Here is a 15,214-nt window from a genome sequence, read left to right as displayed (position 1 = left end):
TCTTTGCTCACCAAGGAAAAACCCTAGTCTCGCAATGGAGAAGCAACAGAGATATCCTAAGTCGATCTCTCTCTCTCTCTCTCACGAAGGAAAAACCCTAGTCTCTTACTTCACGATGGAGAAGTAACTCTGATGGCCAGTTAATAGAATCCTTTGGTCGGGCTGTCCTTCAAATCTCTCTGTACTTGAGTCACCTTCTTCTATCCTTCGATGCGAAAAGCAAGAACAATCCAAATGCAAATGCAGAGACATGGATAATTATAAATTTACTGATCAAATCAAGGGTATCAGTTCATTTTCTATTCCAATTTCATTTATTCAATCACATCTCAAGGAGTTCTCTATAACTGTACAGAAATAGGAAATTATATTATAGATTAGATCTAAACAACGGAGGTAGAAACACATTTAAAAAGGAAAATCGAAAATGAGTAAGACTAGATGGCACCGGCGAGATCAAAGGCAGGCATGTACATTTACGATCAGAAAAGAGGTGGAGGGAAGTTGAGATCAAAGGACAAAGGCTTCTTCTTCTCCTCCTTAATCTTCTCTTCCTCATTCGTCACCACCATCTCCACATCCTCAAAATTATATCAAGTAAAACCAAAACTTGCCAGAAGTTCCACCAGAGATCCAACCACGGAAAGCAAGTTCTGACCATCAGCAGTAACATAAGAAGGATGCCGATCTTGTAGTTGTAAGGGTCTTTGGAAAGTTCCAGACGAAGCAACAGATCCGGTGGTGGTAGCGAGACCTCCGTGGCCGAAATTAGTTTTAGCCTTAGGCCCACGGAGACTCCTTGTAGCTTCATCGTAAGCCACACCCGACTCCTCTGCCATATTGAAGGTACATAGCCATTTCCTCGTCTTCTTCCATGGATCTCGAATCTTGGCTGCGTATCGTCCCTAAGGACGCTTCTAGACTCCTTTGAAATGACTCCCTTTGTTATTTTACTGGACATGTATTTTGAACTAGTAGGACTCAAACCAGTTGGCTTAAATGGTTTGAGTCGATTCATTCAAGCCTGAAACCAGGTTTTGCTTGAATTTGATTTCTAACTCAATCTTAACCGTTGGCATAAAATAAGACATGTGTCGTCTTCTGCAGGTAGCAAAACACAGAAAAACAGGGATGAAGAAAAACAGACGTTTTTTATCCCATTTATTTATTTATTTTCTACCAAGCCTCACTGACATGCTCCCTATCCACACATATTCGTATTCTTTCCCTTCCTCAATGCACATAAAAAAAAAAAAAATGCACACAAACTAATTTTTTAATGGACCACTTGTTCCTATCCAGACATATGCACTATTAGAGCCAATGGCCCTTTCTCAATATAGGGAGTGAGGAGTGAGGAGTGAGGAGTGGGGAGTGGGGGAATAATGGTGCATAGTAGCACGGTTGCACATATAAGAGGAGTTGATTCACTGATCAATCCTTGACCACGCTTTTAAGTGACCAATGAGTTATCACCTAGGTATGTCACACAAACTAATTAGAAAGTGTAGACAATTGATTGCTCAGTAGATCAATGGCTTGATAGTAGAGTGCACGCTTTTAGGAGATCATGAGGTCATGTGAACGACTCTTTCTATTGTGCACCCTTTTTCCTTCCCCTCCTCCCCAACTTTCTCTTTTACTCAACAACTCCTGACTAATGATAGTCAAACTCCCATGAGGCAAGTAGCAAGTTAGATAGGTAGATCCAAAAGTTCTAAAATCCATATTAGACATTGATTTTTTTAGAAAAATAATTAGAGTATGGGAGTTGCCATGTTCTAAACATAAAGATGGAGAAATGATTGACCCACCCTGGTAAAATGTAGAAATGTTCTCTTTGTCGAAGGTTTCAAGTGCGATCTCATTGGCTGTGTTGGTGCAGGGCCAGCTCCCGAAAAGAGAACTCCTCCCCACCCCACCCCACCCCCCCAAGAAAAAAAAAAAACCCATCCACCAACCCACCCACCCACCCACCCACCCAAAATATAATATACCGTAACCTCATATAGGTAGAGTGCATGCTCCAAAGAAGTTAGTGGCATATACTATAATTTTCACTTTAGAGAAATATTGACTCATAAAACATGTTATCTTTGGATTGATATTTTACCGCTGAAATGCATATGTGGGGTTCTCTATGACATAGACCTACCCAATTTTACATAAAATTTTATTTTATATTTTTATCATTTTTCTTAGGGAAATTTACATCCACCACCTCTTGTGTTTGCCTTTATTACGTCCTCCCCCTTGAGTTTCATTTATTACATTTACTCCGACCAAACATAACACCGTGAGAATCTTTTGAGGGCCAATCCGTTAAGTGTAGCTATTTTACATTGAGTACCCATTTTACTCTAATTGGGTTCAACCCACCATGAATGAAATGGGTTATTACACAACGATGAAAAGGGTTATTATTGACATTGAAGTCAATAATGTAGTACCAGACTCTCACTAGAGCTGAAAAGAGGCTAGATTGGGAATTTTCATGTAACTATTAACTATGCTCAATAACAAAAACATCCATTGAAGTTGGTTCAACCTTTTAACCTCAATACTAATTCAATTAAATACCCTTTTAACTCTCCAAGCTATAAATCATGTAAACATTAAACTAATACTAAGGCTATGTTTGGTAACGTTTTTGTTTCAGAAACAACGTTTCGTGTTAAAAACTAAAATTTTAATTTCTATGTCAAAATGCCATTTTTAAACGAAAAAAGGGTGCTTGGTGAATCTGTTTCTGGAACGGTTTCAAAATGCGGGTTTTCTCTCCTCTCTGTGCATAAAATTGTGAAAAATGAAGAGCTAGGGCGGAAGACAAGTTTATCGGGAACGATTTTCCTAAAATCCCCCAAATAGTTATTTTTTCAAAAAAAAATTTAGAACGAAACTGGGAAGACGGAACAACTATTTGTCGTTCCGTCAATTCCAATTTCTACTGTGCTTTTTTTTCACTTTTTGTTCAAAAAAAATGAAAACTCGTCTATGATGCACCAAAAGCTTTATTCCGTTTTTTCATTTCAATAGAACGAAAAAACTCAAAAAACGTTTTAATAGAACGTTACCAAATGCAGCCTAAAGGCATTGGCAATTCATACTATTCAAACCATTATTAAAGCAGAGAAAAAGAACTATATATGCCATCCTTTGATATTAAGCTTTTATAAGGAATGTTGAAATCCTTTAAAAAAAAAAATCCTCATGAAATTACCTTCTTCTCATCAGCTACAACTGTAATAGCACCAATGCCAAACCTAGAAGCAGGACCAGCCTAGTTTCTCCACCTCTTCTCTTTTTATATCAGACTATAAAAATAAATTGGGAAGTACACCTCTTATAATAACTCACTTTTGCCAGAGAGTTCCCTTCAATTCGCTGGAATATACAGTCTCCTCCACATTTGCCGGATAAGGTAAGCTCTTTCCTTCTCTTTCGGTTAAGTGGGATTTTTGGGATTATTGTTTTATAAAAGTAAGAAGGGGTGTAATAGTAATTTTAAGTTGGGATTTATATGATTAGGGGCAATTAGATCTTTTCATTTTCAAAACTGACATCAGTCTAACGATGTTAGGTTTGGTGGATTTAAATGTAATAAATGAAACTCGAGAGGGGAGGACATAATAAAGGCAAAATCAAGGGGAAATGGATGTAATTTTTTTTTTTTTTTTAATTATGACTAATAAGTACAGTTGAACTTAATTGAGTAAGAAAGAATTAACCAATGATCAACACATTATCTCTACTTTGGGAAGGCATCTTGAATCTTGAAAATTTTAAAATTTTTGTATTGCATTTTGGAAAAATATTTCTTCTCTTTTACAATCCTTATACAATTTTGTGTTGATTTTTAACAAATTTCATAAAAAAATTTGTATTTATTTTCAACATAATCTCATTAAAAAGTAATAATATTGATTTGCAACAAATCCTTACACATTTGTTTTATTGTTCTCCCTATGAATTAGACATTTGAAGTAGAAAACAAGCATAACACTTTTGGGAGAATCAATAAAAAATGTCGAGATAGTGATGACCATAGTTTGTTTGAATGGAAATGAAGAAGAAATTTTCTTTTTCTGTCCAATGCAATGTGGTTAAATAGCTTGCAAATTGAAAGAACAGTAAAAACACATACAATCAAAAGTTTTGAGGATGACAAAGAAATTAGGGAGAGGATTTCCTACAAGGCAATGTAAGAAGAAATTCCACATACTATAACAAATAGGGTCTAGAGAATGGTATCATCTATATGGGGTTTTCATAGAGGTCCAACTGTTCAGAATAGGAAAGAGAATATGGGTGTGCTTTATTGTTTGAGCAGAAGATAAGAGGAATCTGCACAAGGGTGGTGAATGCTTCCTTTTCCCAAAAAAAAAAAAAAAAGAGAATATGGGTGTGCTTTATTGTTTGAGCAGAAGATAAGAGGAATCTGCACAAGGGTGGTGAATGCTCCCTTTTCCCAAAAAAAAAAAAAAAAAAATTTACGTGTTTAGATTTGAAAAAAACTAAGAGGAAACAACTTTTAAAGAGATCCATCTATGTCTCACGTTCTCTGTTTCTCCAACCATCTCATCCAACGCTAACGGTGTCAAAATGGGATGGAAACTGTAACCAACCATTTGCTCTGCAATCCAGGTCGACAGGTCGGCTATGAAGAGTTTTAAATTACTGACAATACAAACTTCATGTAAACCCAATATTGAAAACCGAATAGAAACTAAGAAAACATGACGAAATGCAAAACGATTATGATTTTGATTGATTCCTATCCAATTTGATTTAAATTTGCGCTTTTTCAAAATATAGACCGAACCAAAACCAAACCAAATAACTGATTGGCATGCCTTATCCATCTTAAATGCTCACCTCTCTCTATCAATCGAAGAGTTTTAAATTAGATCCCAATGCCTAAGATTAATTACCTCCTCCTTTCCTGAGAGCAAATATAAAATCCAGAAGAGAATTGAAAGGAGTGTAAGAAAAAACCCAAAGTTTGCTCTGCAATCCAGGTCGACAGGTCGGCCATGAACCGGCAATTAAGCATGGGTCGGTGATTGCAAAGGTAAAAAAGATAAAAAGATAAAAAGATTGGAAGTTAAAGAGAAAAGTGGAGAGTGGACGTTGAGAGGTATCAATGAGATTAACAATAAGTAATTGGGATTGGAGCATCTTGAAGAACGTTAGAAGAGAGAAGCGAGAGCGTTGAGAATCAAAATCTAAGGGCCTGTTTGATAACGTTTTTGTTGTTTCTGTTTCAAGAAATGATAGAAACATAAATTTTTGTTTCTAGAAATAGAAACTGAATTAAAGGTGTTTGATAAGTCATGTTTCTAGAAGTCGATAGCAACCAGCAAAAGAATGACCACGAGTCATTTCCAGAAACAGCGAAACAAGTTCTATTTCTGAAAACAAGTGAAACAAAATAGTTTTATCAAATGTTTTTTATTTCATTTCTGCCGTTTCTGGACACAAAAATGATAGAAACGTGTTTCTTGAAACATTATCAAACAGGCCCTAAGTCAAGTATAAAAAAAGTCCTCAATGGGTTCCTCTAGGTCTAGGGATTGTACGTCTTCATAGGGTGTCAAAATTTAGCCTGAACGATAAAATTGGATCAAATCAATAAAACCCAGTTCCCTCCACTTAGAAGAAGAACTCCAATGATTGATGATAGGGAAAATTATTGCTTTTTTGCGGTGGATCACCATTCCCCTCTGTTTAGAAATGGAGCATTTTTTGTTTTAACCCTGTTTTTTGTGTGAAAGTTAACAACAATCTAGTTCTTTTGGGTAAAAATATCACTTACGAAGCAATGACTAGGAAAACTTTGTTTAATTATTAGATATTTAAACTTTCCATGTCTAGTATTATAGCTTGTGTAATAATGCTTTGGACTTTCATCAAAAATAAAAATAAAATACTTTGAACAATGGTTTCTTATGATGCCAACTTGTCGAGGAATTTGCACGCATTCATAATGTTGACCATTGGATAAAAATTTATATAAATAGACACTAGATGTATAAATGTATGGTTTATACATGGGAAGTTGTTGGTGTACGATGTCTTATATTCTGTCACAATTTGATTCAGGGAGTACTGGTGCAGTGCCTCGACAGGCAGGACGATGGTCCCACTAGCCTGTTAGCGAGTTGTGGGGGTTGTAAGGGGGCAGGAGGCCCCCTACATAGCGGGGGTGTAGCAAGGCGCAACCCTCCCCTCAAATTTTTTATTTGAGGGCAGTTGTGTACTTTTCGGATTAGGGTTTTTTCGCTATATATTTGTAGCGAGGGTTTCTTTCTCTATAATAAAAGCAATACTGAGAGGTGTGAGGACGAACGTTGTAACCCTATTCTCCATTGATAGTGAAGCATGATCTCACCTTACCGAGGACGTAGGCAATCTTGTCGAACCTCGTAAATGCATTGCTTGTTCTTATTTTTTCATTATCTTCGGTATCGTTTTAGGGTTGCATTTCTACAGAATAATGGCTACAAACCTTTTATCTTGTTATATGTTTTACAGTTTTCTTGACATGTGGCTTTCGGATCCGGCTCCTCATCATCGAGTTCAGGACCTAGGGAGCCATTTTTATGGCTGGAAGGACTTGGGCATATGTCCCTAGGTCACCCCAGCTGTGGGATGACTCCCTGTCCCCTGGAGTACTCTATGGAGAGGTATCCTATCTTGTAGCTTTCACATCCTTAGCAGGATAGGAACCGCACACAAGTGCGCGCACACTACACACACACAAAATGCTCTCTCTGTAGGGCTCACTCGCCATATGTGTTCTGGTTCACCATCCGCCAAAATTTCATGGTGTTGAATATTGATGTTACTAATGCTTTAATCACTATGTATTAATAGTGTGGGGATATTAGAAATGCAAGATTACTATTTGATAGAATGCCCAAGAGGATTCTATATCTCATGGAACTATCCGATCTCTACATTAATTTTCGGAGCTTATAAGTTAAAGATCAGATAGTTATAGATATTCTTTTGTAGGAAGGATAATAAAAAAGCTTCTTTGTTAATTCATTATATCGATGTCCATGCATCACTATAAAGATAAGCATTTTAAGATATATATATATATATATATATACTAGTAAATACACACGTGCAAATGCACGTGTAGTGAAATATTTTTCCTAAAGTGTGGGGCATAACATTGATAATTAGTATGTGTATTTATGTGGATGAGAGAAATATGGAATTAAATTGAAATTTAATATCTAGCTAAGCATTTAAACCTTTTTATTTATAACATATAATTAAATTTTAAAAGCATCTTAAATCTAGGATCCAAATATGAACAAAAGATAATGATTGTTTAAGGATAATGAGTAAATAACATTGCTCAATCTTTCTCTATTTTTATTTATTTTTTATTTTTTTGTCTTCATATTCTTCGACATCTATGATCCTTTTTGTATCGACATTTCTTTCTTTAATGGTATCCGCAACAATTTGTCTTGTTATTCGACTTCCATCATTTCTTGCATCCATTTTGAAGTAGAAACAATATTGTTTGGATAGACATGAATGTATAATCTGTGAGTACTGCAACACATAAAAAAAGAAGAGTTATAGGATTTACTATATTTTTGCATTTAACATATTTTGTATGTATTTTTTTACCTTTTCTAGTGATCTTGCATATTCACTTGCTGAACATCCTGTAATTGTTTCAAGATTCTCAAAGATTGTAACAATTATTATATCAGTTGAATCTGTCACCTTGAATCTTCCCATATACCTATCAATAAATAATAGTAATTAGTTTATATTTTTCTAAATAAAAATTGATGTTTATTAAGTAAATGGTCTAAGCTTCTTACTTTTGTGTATATTTTGTATCATCAGTGTTACATTTGTCACATCTTGCACTATCTCCCTTTAATTGTACCTTTTTGTTACATGCTTTGCAAGCATTGTACCATGGTATCTCATTTTCCAAATTTATGATTCTTCCTTCAATTGAATAATATTTATTCTGCAAATTTGTAGAGATTAGATGTGTACAAATTATATTAAAATTATATATTTTTTTAATTTAAATAAATTAAAGAATTATATTCACTTACCAGGATAGTTTTGTAATGCCTTTCCGTTAAATCTTTCATTACAACATGTTCATATTTTTTGAATTTCTCTTCTTTTGACATGTTGAGTATTTTTTTCTCTTGTCCATCTTCTGATTTGAACCTACAAAATAATATAAATACGTTAAATATATAAAATAATTAAACAATATGTATAATTATTTGATTAATTCTAATATTTACCATTGCTTTAAATCTTCTGCTTCTGGAATCGTTGGATTTATTTCAATTGATGTAAATCCTGTTGTACCAAGTGAGCCACCTATCAATTATAGAATGTAGTTAGATTATTGAAATCATTCGTTAATTTTTATAATTAGGATTATATGTACATTACCTTGGTACTCTACTTGAGAAACTGCTGAAAAAGCAATTATAGCATTTTGTGATACAATGTCCAGCAATTTGCTCCCTTCATTTGTTGCATAATTTTCCCATAATGTCAGCAATATCGGAGTAGACCTATTAATCATTACAATTGAGTAATATAATTAGTAAATATGTTAGATATTACTATAAAATGATTAACATTGTGAAAAACTTACTCTTTGTCCATTATTTTTATTTCTCTTTTATTTTTTTTGACATTAAATATTGTTGTTATGGTGAATGCATTTTGAACTTGTACAAGTATTCCAATAACATCTGCATTAAATCAATAAGAAGAATTGATGTTAAATCTTTTTATTAATAGATAATTATCAATAACAACTTATATTTTATAAAAAATAATCTAAATACATACCTAATAATTCATTCCTTTTGCATGTGTCAGCATCCCATTTCAATCCATTGAGTTTAGTAAAATTATACTTTGATTTTTCTACATCTAAGCAATCTTCAACTTCTTCAATTTTTGAATTGGCATTGAGAGTTAGTTCATGTTCTTTGTTGACATTTTTAAAATTTGGATTCACTTTTTTTACGATTGCATCAGAAATAAAATAAGTTTTTCCAGCATTCAATGTATCACATAAGTTATCAACAACATCATTGAAAAATATTGCTTGTATTTCTGTTCCCTACAAAAATATAGAACAATGAATATTAAATTGAAATTAGAAGTATAAATAATTAAAAAAGAATTAGAAGTATACATTAATTAAATAATTATTTGAAAGTACATCATTATCCAATAAAGTTATTTTTTGAAACTTTCCAGGTCCTTTTGCATTTTTGTAATCCTTGATTTCATTTTTATTCAGTACCAAAACCTTTATTTTCCAATCATTTTCGTATGACGTTAATTGATTTATATGGATAATATTTGTCATCCTTCCTGTATAAAATGATTGATTAGTTGAATACACAATGTTCATTATGGATAGTGGAATCAATGATATTAGAAAGCATAGAATTAATAATTTATAACATTATAGAAACTGAGTATAATGCTATCAATATTCTACCAAAAATCAACGAAATCAATGCATAGAATCATAAGAACTAACACCAGTGATATGATAAAAAGTATACGATAAATGCACAGAATCATAAGATCCATTGGACCTTGTGCGGGTGAACCAAGAGCTTGAGAACAGTGGGACCTTGTTGATGGAGCTAACTATTAATACCAATGGTGAATGTCAAATAGATGATGAATCTGCAAACAAGCATCTCGGATATGGCCTTAGTTTATCACAATGGCAAGTTCTCTTCAAACTGATGTCAAATAGGTATATTTGGAACAACATTGATAATAAATTAAGCAATCTATTAAAATAAATATTTAGCTCCTTTTCATCTATTAGGGAGCACAACAACAACAACAAACAGAGCACTGAAAATTAACAAAACTGAAGTGTAAAAACAGGGGAAAGACAATGTGTACTTAGATTGCTTTCTTGACCATAGCCACTGTAATGCCACCACTGGTAGAGGTGAGACCAAAGAGAGAGAGGGAGAGAGGGGTTAGGGCAGAAGTGAGCCGTCAGAGAGAGAGGTTTTAGTTTTTAGGTTTTTTTTTTTTAATATGTTTTAGTCTAGAGGAGAGACGTGAGGATGAGGGGGTGAAGGTAGAGGAGAGATAGTGAGAGAGAAGAACTTTGTTTTTTTTTTTTTTTTTTTTCTTGAACTATTTTACCCTTTCCCTTTTTTATTTAAATAACATATAATTAATTTCATAATTTCAGTTTCCTTTTTATTCTAAAACTCTCTCTCCCTTGTACTTTCCTTTTTCTCACTCCCTCACTCTCACACATTTCATAATTTCAGTTCCCCTTTTATTCTAAAACTCTTTCTCTCCCTTGTACTTCCCTTTTTCTCTCGCTCCCTCACTCTTACACGTCTCCTTGTCCCTTGTCCCTTGTCCCTTCTCCCTTCTTTCGATTAAGAGTTTCTAAAGACCCAACAAAACCCAATCGTGATTTGTGCTTTGCCGAATGAGAGCCGGGGCCCTAGGGTTTAGGGTTCGTTTACTTGTGAATTTCAAGCACCGATTATTGAACACGAAAGAAATACTAAGAAATACTGCAGAATACATTGATTTAATAATTCACACAGGCACACAAATTTAAAGAAAGTAATTCCTGCAACAATGCTCACAGAAGGATCCGATTAATCACGGATCGGAGAATGTGAGTGTACCATTCCTAAATTGAACATACAGAACAATCCCAAGGAGAAGGGAACTTCATCCATTTCTATTTACCTTAATATCTCTCTTGCATAATGAAAATAAAAGAAAATAATCAAGCAAATAAGAACACTAAGAACTACTATGATAAGTTTCGCTACATTAGAATCGAAGGAGTCGAATCAATAATCATTGGGGGAAGTGAGATTGCTTACCCTTTACTTTTCTGGTTGTTTGAGTTGCAAAAAAAACTTGAATCGAGGAGAAGGGAGTATGCCGCAGTTTTGCAGAGACAAATTCGTTGCCTACACCAACCCTTTCTTCTATCACAGACAATGCATGGAGAGTTTACAACTCTTAGAACTCAGGAATCAACAAAGTTTTTCTAGGCTTACACATTGAAGATAATTTAAAACACTACAAGGAACAGGATCCAAGAAAGGGTTTGGATGGGTGAGGGTTGCACTGAGAATGAGGTGGGGAATTTGTTTTTCAAGAATAGATGGAATACCACTTGAGACTTTATTAATATAAATTTCCATCTTAAAGAAGGGTATAAAAGATTGGAGAGGGTGAGAGACCTTATGACCATTAAGGAATCTTTGAAATCTACACTTCTATGCAACAAGGTGGTTGTCACATTAGCTAGTAGTAAAAGCCATGTTGGAATGAATTTTGTAGAATGAAAACAATTAAATTATTTTTCAATCTAAATTATTTTAGTTCAAGCAATCAAGTCTTGAAATACCCAAATTGTCCTAATGTGAGCATTAATGCGAAGACCAATAGTTGCTCAATTAGTTCAAGGAATCAAGTTTTGAGATCCAATCAATCAACCACCAAAGTAAAGTAGGGTCAAGATTAAAAGAAAACCGGGCAGTCACAAATCACGAATCTGCAAGCCCCTGGGACCTGTGTGAGTTAAGTAACAAAGACCTAACATGGGTATCCACAAACCCAATCTAAAGCCACCTGAACCAAGTGAGATTTGAGACAATGAAGAGGGCTCATGCATCTCTCTCTCTCTCTCTCTCTCTCTCTCTCTCTCACATGTCCCAACCAAGTAGATTCCACAAAGTTACTAATTTTTAGACCATAGTAGATTGGCAATATTTCGTGTGTCAATACATTAAATTCATTGATCCATAACATGGATAGAAACGTGAAAACATAATCAAAATTGCAGTAGAAAAAGGGGGGGAAAAAAAAACTTAAAACTCGTTCAGTTTCTTCTCTCATACCTCTTGTTGGTTCAAATTCCGGAATTTCGAGGATTGCGAATGGTGTGCAACATAAGAATGGACGTGATCCTGCTGGTTTGAGGAACTGGACACAGATGCTGATGCAAAAACTTCTTGTTGATGTTGTTTATCTTTATTAGAACATGAATCAAACACGGTGGTGGTGGATAGAGGATCATCAAAAACAATTAACATGAAATAGGAATAAACAGTACAGCAAGGCAGAATAAATAATAAACAGTACAAGAAGGCAGAATAAACAACTAACATGAAATAGAAAAAACTACCCAAATCAAAATAGAAAGTCACTACTTAGTAAGAAACCAGAGTAGGAACCCATGAAAACAGAAACTAATGAGTTTTAGAAAGTGATAAACTAAAGAATAAAAACAATTTAAGGAGTCTAGTTAGGATAGAAACATTAAGTAAAGGAGGCCTATGCTTCAACAAAAACAGTAATCAGTGCAGTACCTCAACCAAAGGAAGAAGGAAAGAATAGAACATAGAAGAGAGAAGAAAACGGTTTTGCTGGTTTATTCTTCTTGCGTGGGAGAGTTTGGGAGAGAGAAGGAAATCAACTCTCTCTTTGACTCTAATTATTGGAAAGAGAAAAAGTTTGAGAGAAAGAAAAGAAGTTTGAGAGAAAGAAGGAGAGTAGAGAAAAATTATTGGAATATAAAAAATAGAAGGGTACCAATAATATTTAATTTATAAAAGAATATAAAATAAAACAAAGGGGAGAGATCTTGCGTGGGAGAGTTTGGGAGAGAGAAGGAAATCAACTCTCTCTTTGACTCTAATTATTGGAAAGAGAAGAAGTTTGAGAGAAAGAAAAGAAGTTTGAGAGAAAGAAGGAGAGTAGAGAAAAATTATTGGAATATAAAAAATAGACGGGTACCAATAATATTTAATTTATAAAAAAATATAAAATAAAACAAAGGGGTAAAGTAGTCCAGTGAAAGATTTACCACTTTGTGCTTTTATATAATAGTATGATATGATATATATAACCCCTAAAAAAAAATAAAGAAGAAGAAGAAGAAAAGATAAGGAACCCACAAAAAGAATAGAAAAAATGATTAAGAAAGACTAATTATGAGAATCAGCATTTCCCCCTCATGTTCTCTTACATCAAATTGTGCTCAACCATTTTCAATGACTTAACTGTTAAGCAGATTTCCAAAGCCTCATCTTGCCACAAAACCAACACTATTTGGGCTTCCGGCCCATGACTTTAATAATTTAATTTTATGTGTAGGATCCTTCATCTGTGTTTTATAAAAGAATCTTTCCAAGGCGTTGGTTATATTGAAACTGTTTTATTTTATGCCCTTTCCAAATCCCAAAAAAAAAAAAAAAAAAAATTATGGCCGAAAACTTTACAAATTTTGAGCCAAGTAGATATGCCCAGTGGCAGATATCAAGGCCACATACATGGAGGCTATCCTTGGTGGGCCATCCAGGAAATCATTAGTTAGGGTTGCACACACGGGCTTAGTTAAGATAGGCCCAAGAAAAGCCCATATTGTTGAAGGATAACCAGGCCAAGGCCCCTGGACCCAAGAAAAGCCTTACAATGGAAATAATATTATGGCTAATCTATGGGCCCGAACCCAGCCAAACCAGACAGCTATGTTCGAGTTTGTCTTGATGCTTAAACTACACTTGAATTGGTCAAATTTTGGAATATATTTCAGTTGAATGCATATTTGTCTAGTTATGTATATTTTCATATATCACATGTTCACCGTCTAGGAATGTTACATATGCTAGTTCTCTTTGTGTCTATCTCTCTAATTTTCCTGAAACAAGGGATAAAACAAGGGATAAAGATATCTTTTCATATGGAGAGGAGAGAGATAGACACACGAGAGGGCTGACATGGGCCATGCTCCTTGACATACTTATTTTTTTCTTATTTTATAATGAAAAAAAGAAGCCTAAAGGTAGTGTTTGCCCTACATCCACACATACAGTGGGGGCGAAATGACCACCTCACCCTTATGAAAGGCTGTAATCCCACCTTGTTGGTGCTTCTGCTAATGCTCTGGTTCATGCACTAGTGTAGGAGTCACGTTGCCTTTTAGGGAACCCTCTTTCTTATAATAATATACATGAAATTAATGGAAAAATTTATCCCTTGGCAACTCACCTAGACAAGATTCTTTCGACAATCCGCCTCTTCTTGGCCACATGATGATGGTTCTAGTAAACTGACTGTTGGATGGAAAACTACCCCCTTGATTTAGCCATATTGCAGGCCCTATCCTTATTGTTTGGCTCATACTTGTACGGCTTTATACTTTGTATTTTCAACCTTCCAATCAAAGTAGTTTCTCCCATAGTTGCCAAAATCCTACTTTCAAAGCTTTATATCTCCATGTTAGTAAGTCAGTTCATGTCAAAACTTACTGGTTGTTAGATGATGAAGTCATTATAGTGTCATTAGTTTCCGATGGTTCTATTCCAACGGTTTTATTCAAACGGTTCTTCTAATGATTAGTTCTCCCTTTTCTGATATATATTTCTGATGAGTGAGTCATACTCTTGAGTTTAATTAGTCTCCAATTGAGTTTGAGGTCCTCTTGTGATTGAATGAATCCACACTTAGTTTGAACGAATCCCTAAATGATCCCGAAGTTAACTATCCATCTCTGAGTTAAATGATTCTCAGTGACCCTTATTATCTTGTTCTTAATGTCTTATTGTGACAGTAAAACTCCTCTATATTTTCGAAATTGCATCAATAGACAATAATGTGATCATAAATGCAATAAAGCGAATAATTGAGCTTTTTAGTAGGGCTGTCAATTCGTGGCTAGACCGGATTAAATCGATCGGGACCGACCGTTTATAGACAGGCCTGGCCCGGATCGTTTATTAAACGTGTCGAGCTTGAGCCTGGCCCGTTTACAAACGTTCGGTCTCGATTTTGCTACTTGGACTATCGGGTGCCCGATCGAGACCGACTAACCCTTTAATGATTGTAGAATACCTATTTTACCCCCCAAATTAAAGAGTAAAAACTAAAAAGTAAAGACATGTTCACATTTTAAATAATGGTTATATTTGGTATCATATATTGATTTATTGTCATTTTTTTGGGCTTGCATGAGTGGGTTGGAATATAAGAGCACATTTTAAAGAGGGTCCGTTTAAAAATCGGTTAAAATCCGTTTAACATTAAACATGTCCATAGCTCGATTAAGGCCCGACTAAAGCCCGATTATAGCCCGAGATTGACCGACCGAATATAAAGCGTACTATGCCCTCAATAACTA

General features: G+C 34.6%; 1 protein-coding gene across 1 annotated transcript; it reads right to left on the bottom strand.

Annotated features, from left to right (window-relative positions):
- Positions 1-8,296: 8,296 nt before the first annotated feature.
- LOC122065535 (replication protein A 70 kDa DNA-binding subunit B-like) lies at positions 8,297-12,128 on the bottom strand. Its single transcript, XM_042629337.1, has 5 exons — positions 11,934-12,128; positions 8,863-9,139; positions 8,663-8,762; positions 8,455-8,579; positions 8,297-8,379 (listed from the first exon to the last, which is right to left on the bottom strand). The coding sequence occupies exons 1-5, from the start codon at positions 12,126-12,128 to the stop codon at positions 8,297-8,299; spliced, it is 780 nt and encodes a 259-aa protein (XP_042485271.1).
- Between the last annotated feature and the right edge of the window lie 3,086 nt (positions 12,129-15,214).

This window comes from Macadamia integrifolia, chromosome 2, assembly GCF_013358625.1.
Source record: "Macadamia integrifolia cultivar HAES 741 chromosome 2, SCU_Mint_v3, whole genome shotgun sequence".
NCBI classification, from domain to species: domain Eukaryota; kingdom Viridiplantae; phylum Streptophyta; class Magnoliopsida; order Proteales; family Proteaceae; genus Macadamia; species Macadamia integrifolia.
Note: the sequence above shows the minus strand (reverse complement) of the source record. Positions and strands in the feature narration are given on the sequence as shown.

Excerpts from the sequence above, each read along its gene's own strand:
- LOC122065535 (XM_042629337.1), bottom strand. The coding sequence starts at position 12,128 with ATGTTAATTGTTTTTGATGATCCTCTATCCACCACCACCGTGTTTGAT. Across the intron at positions 9,140-11,933 it reads GGAATTTGAACCAACAAGAG|GGAACAGAAATACAAGCAAT; the intron begins GTATGAGAGAAG and ends ATATTTTTGTAG. Across the intron at positions 8,380-8,454 it reads TTCTCAAGTAGAGTACCAAG|GTGGCTCACTTGGTACAACA; the intron begins GTAATGTACATA and ends TATAATTGATAG.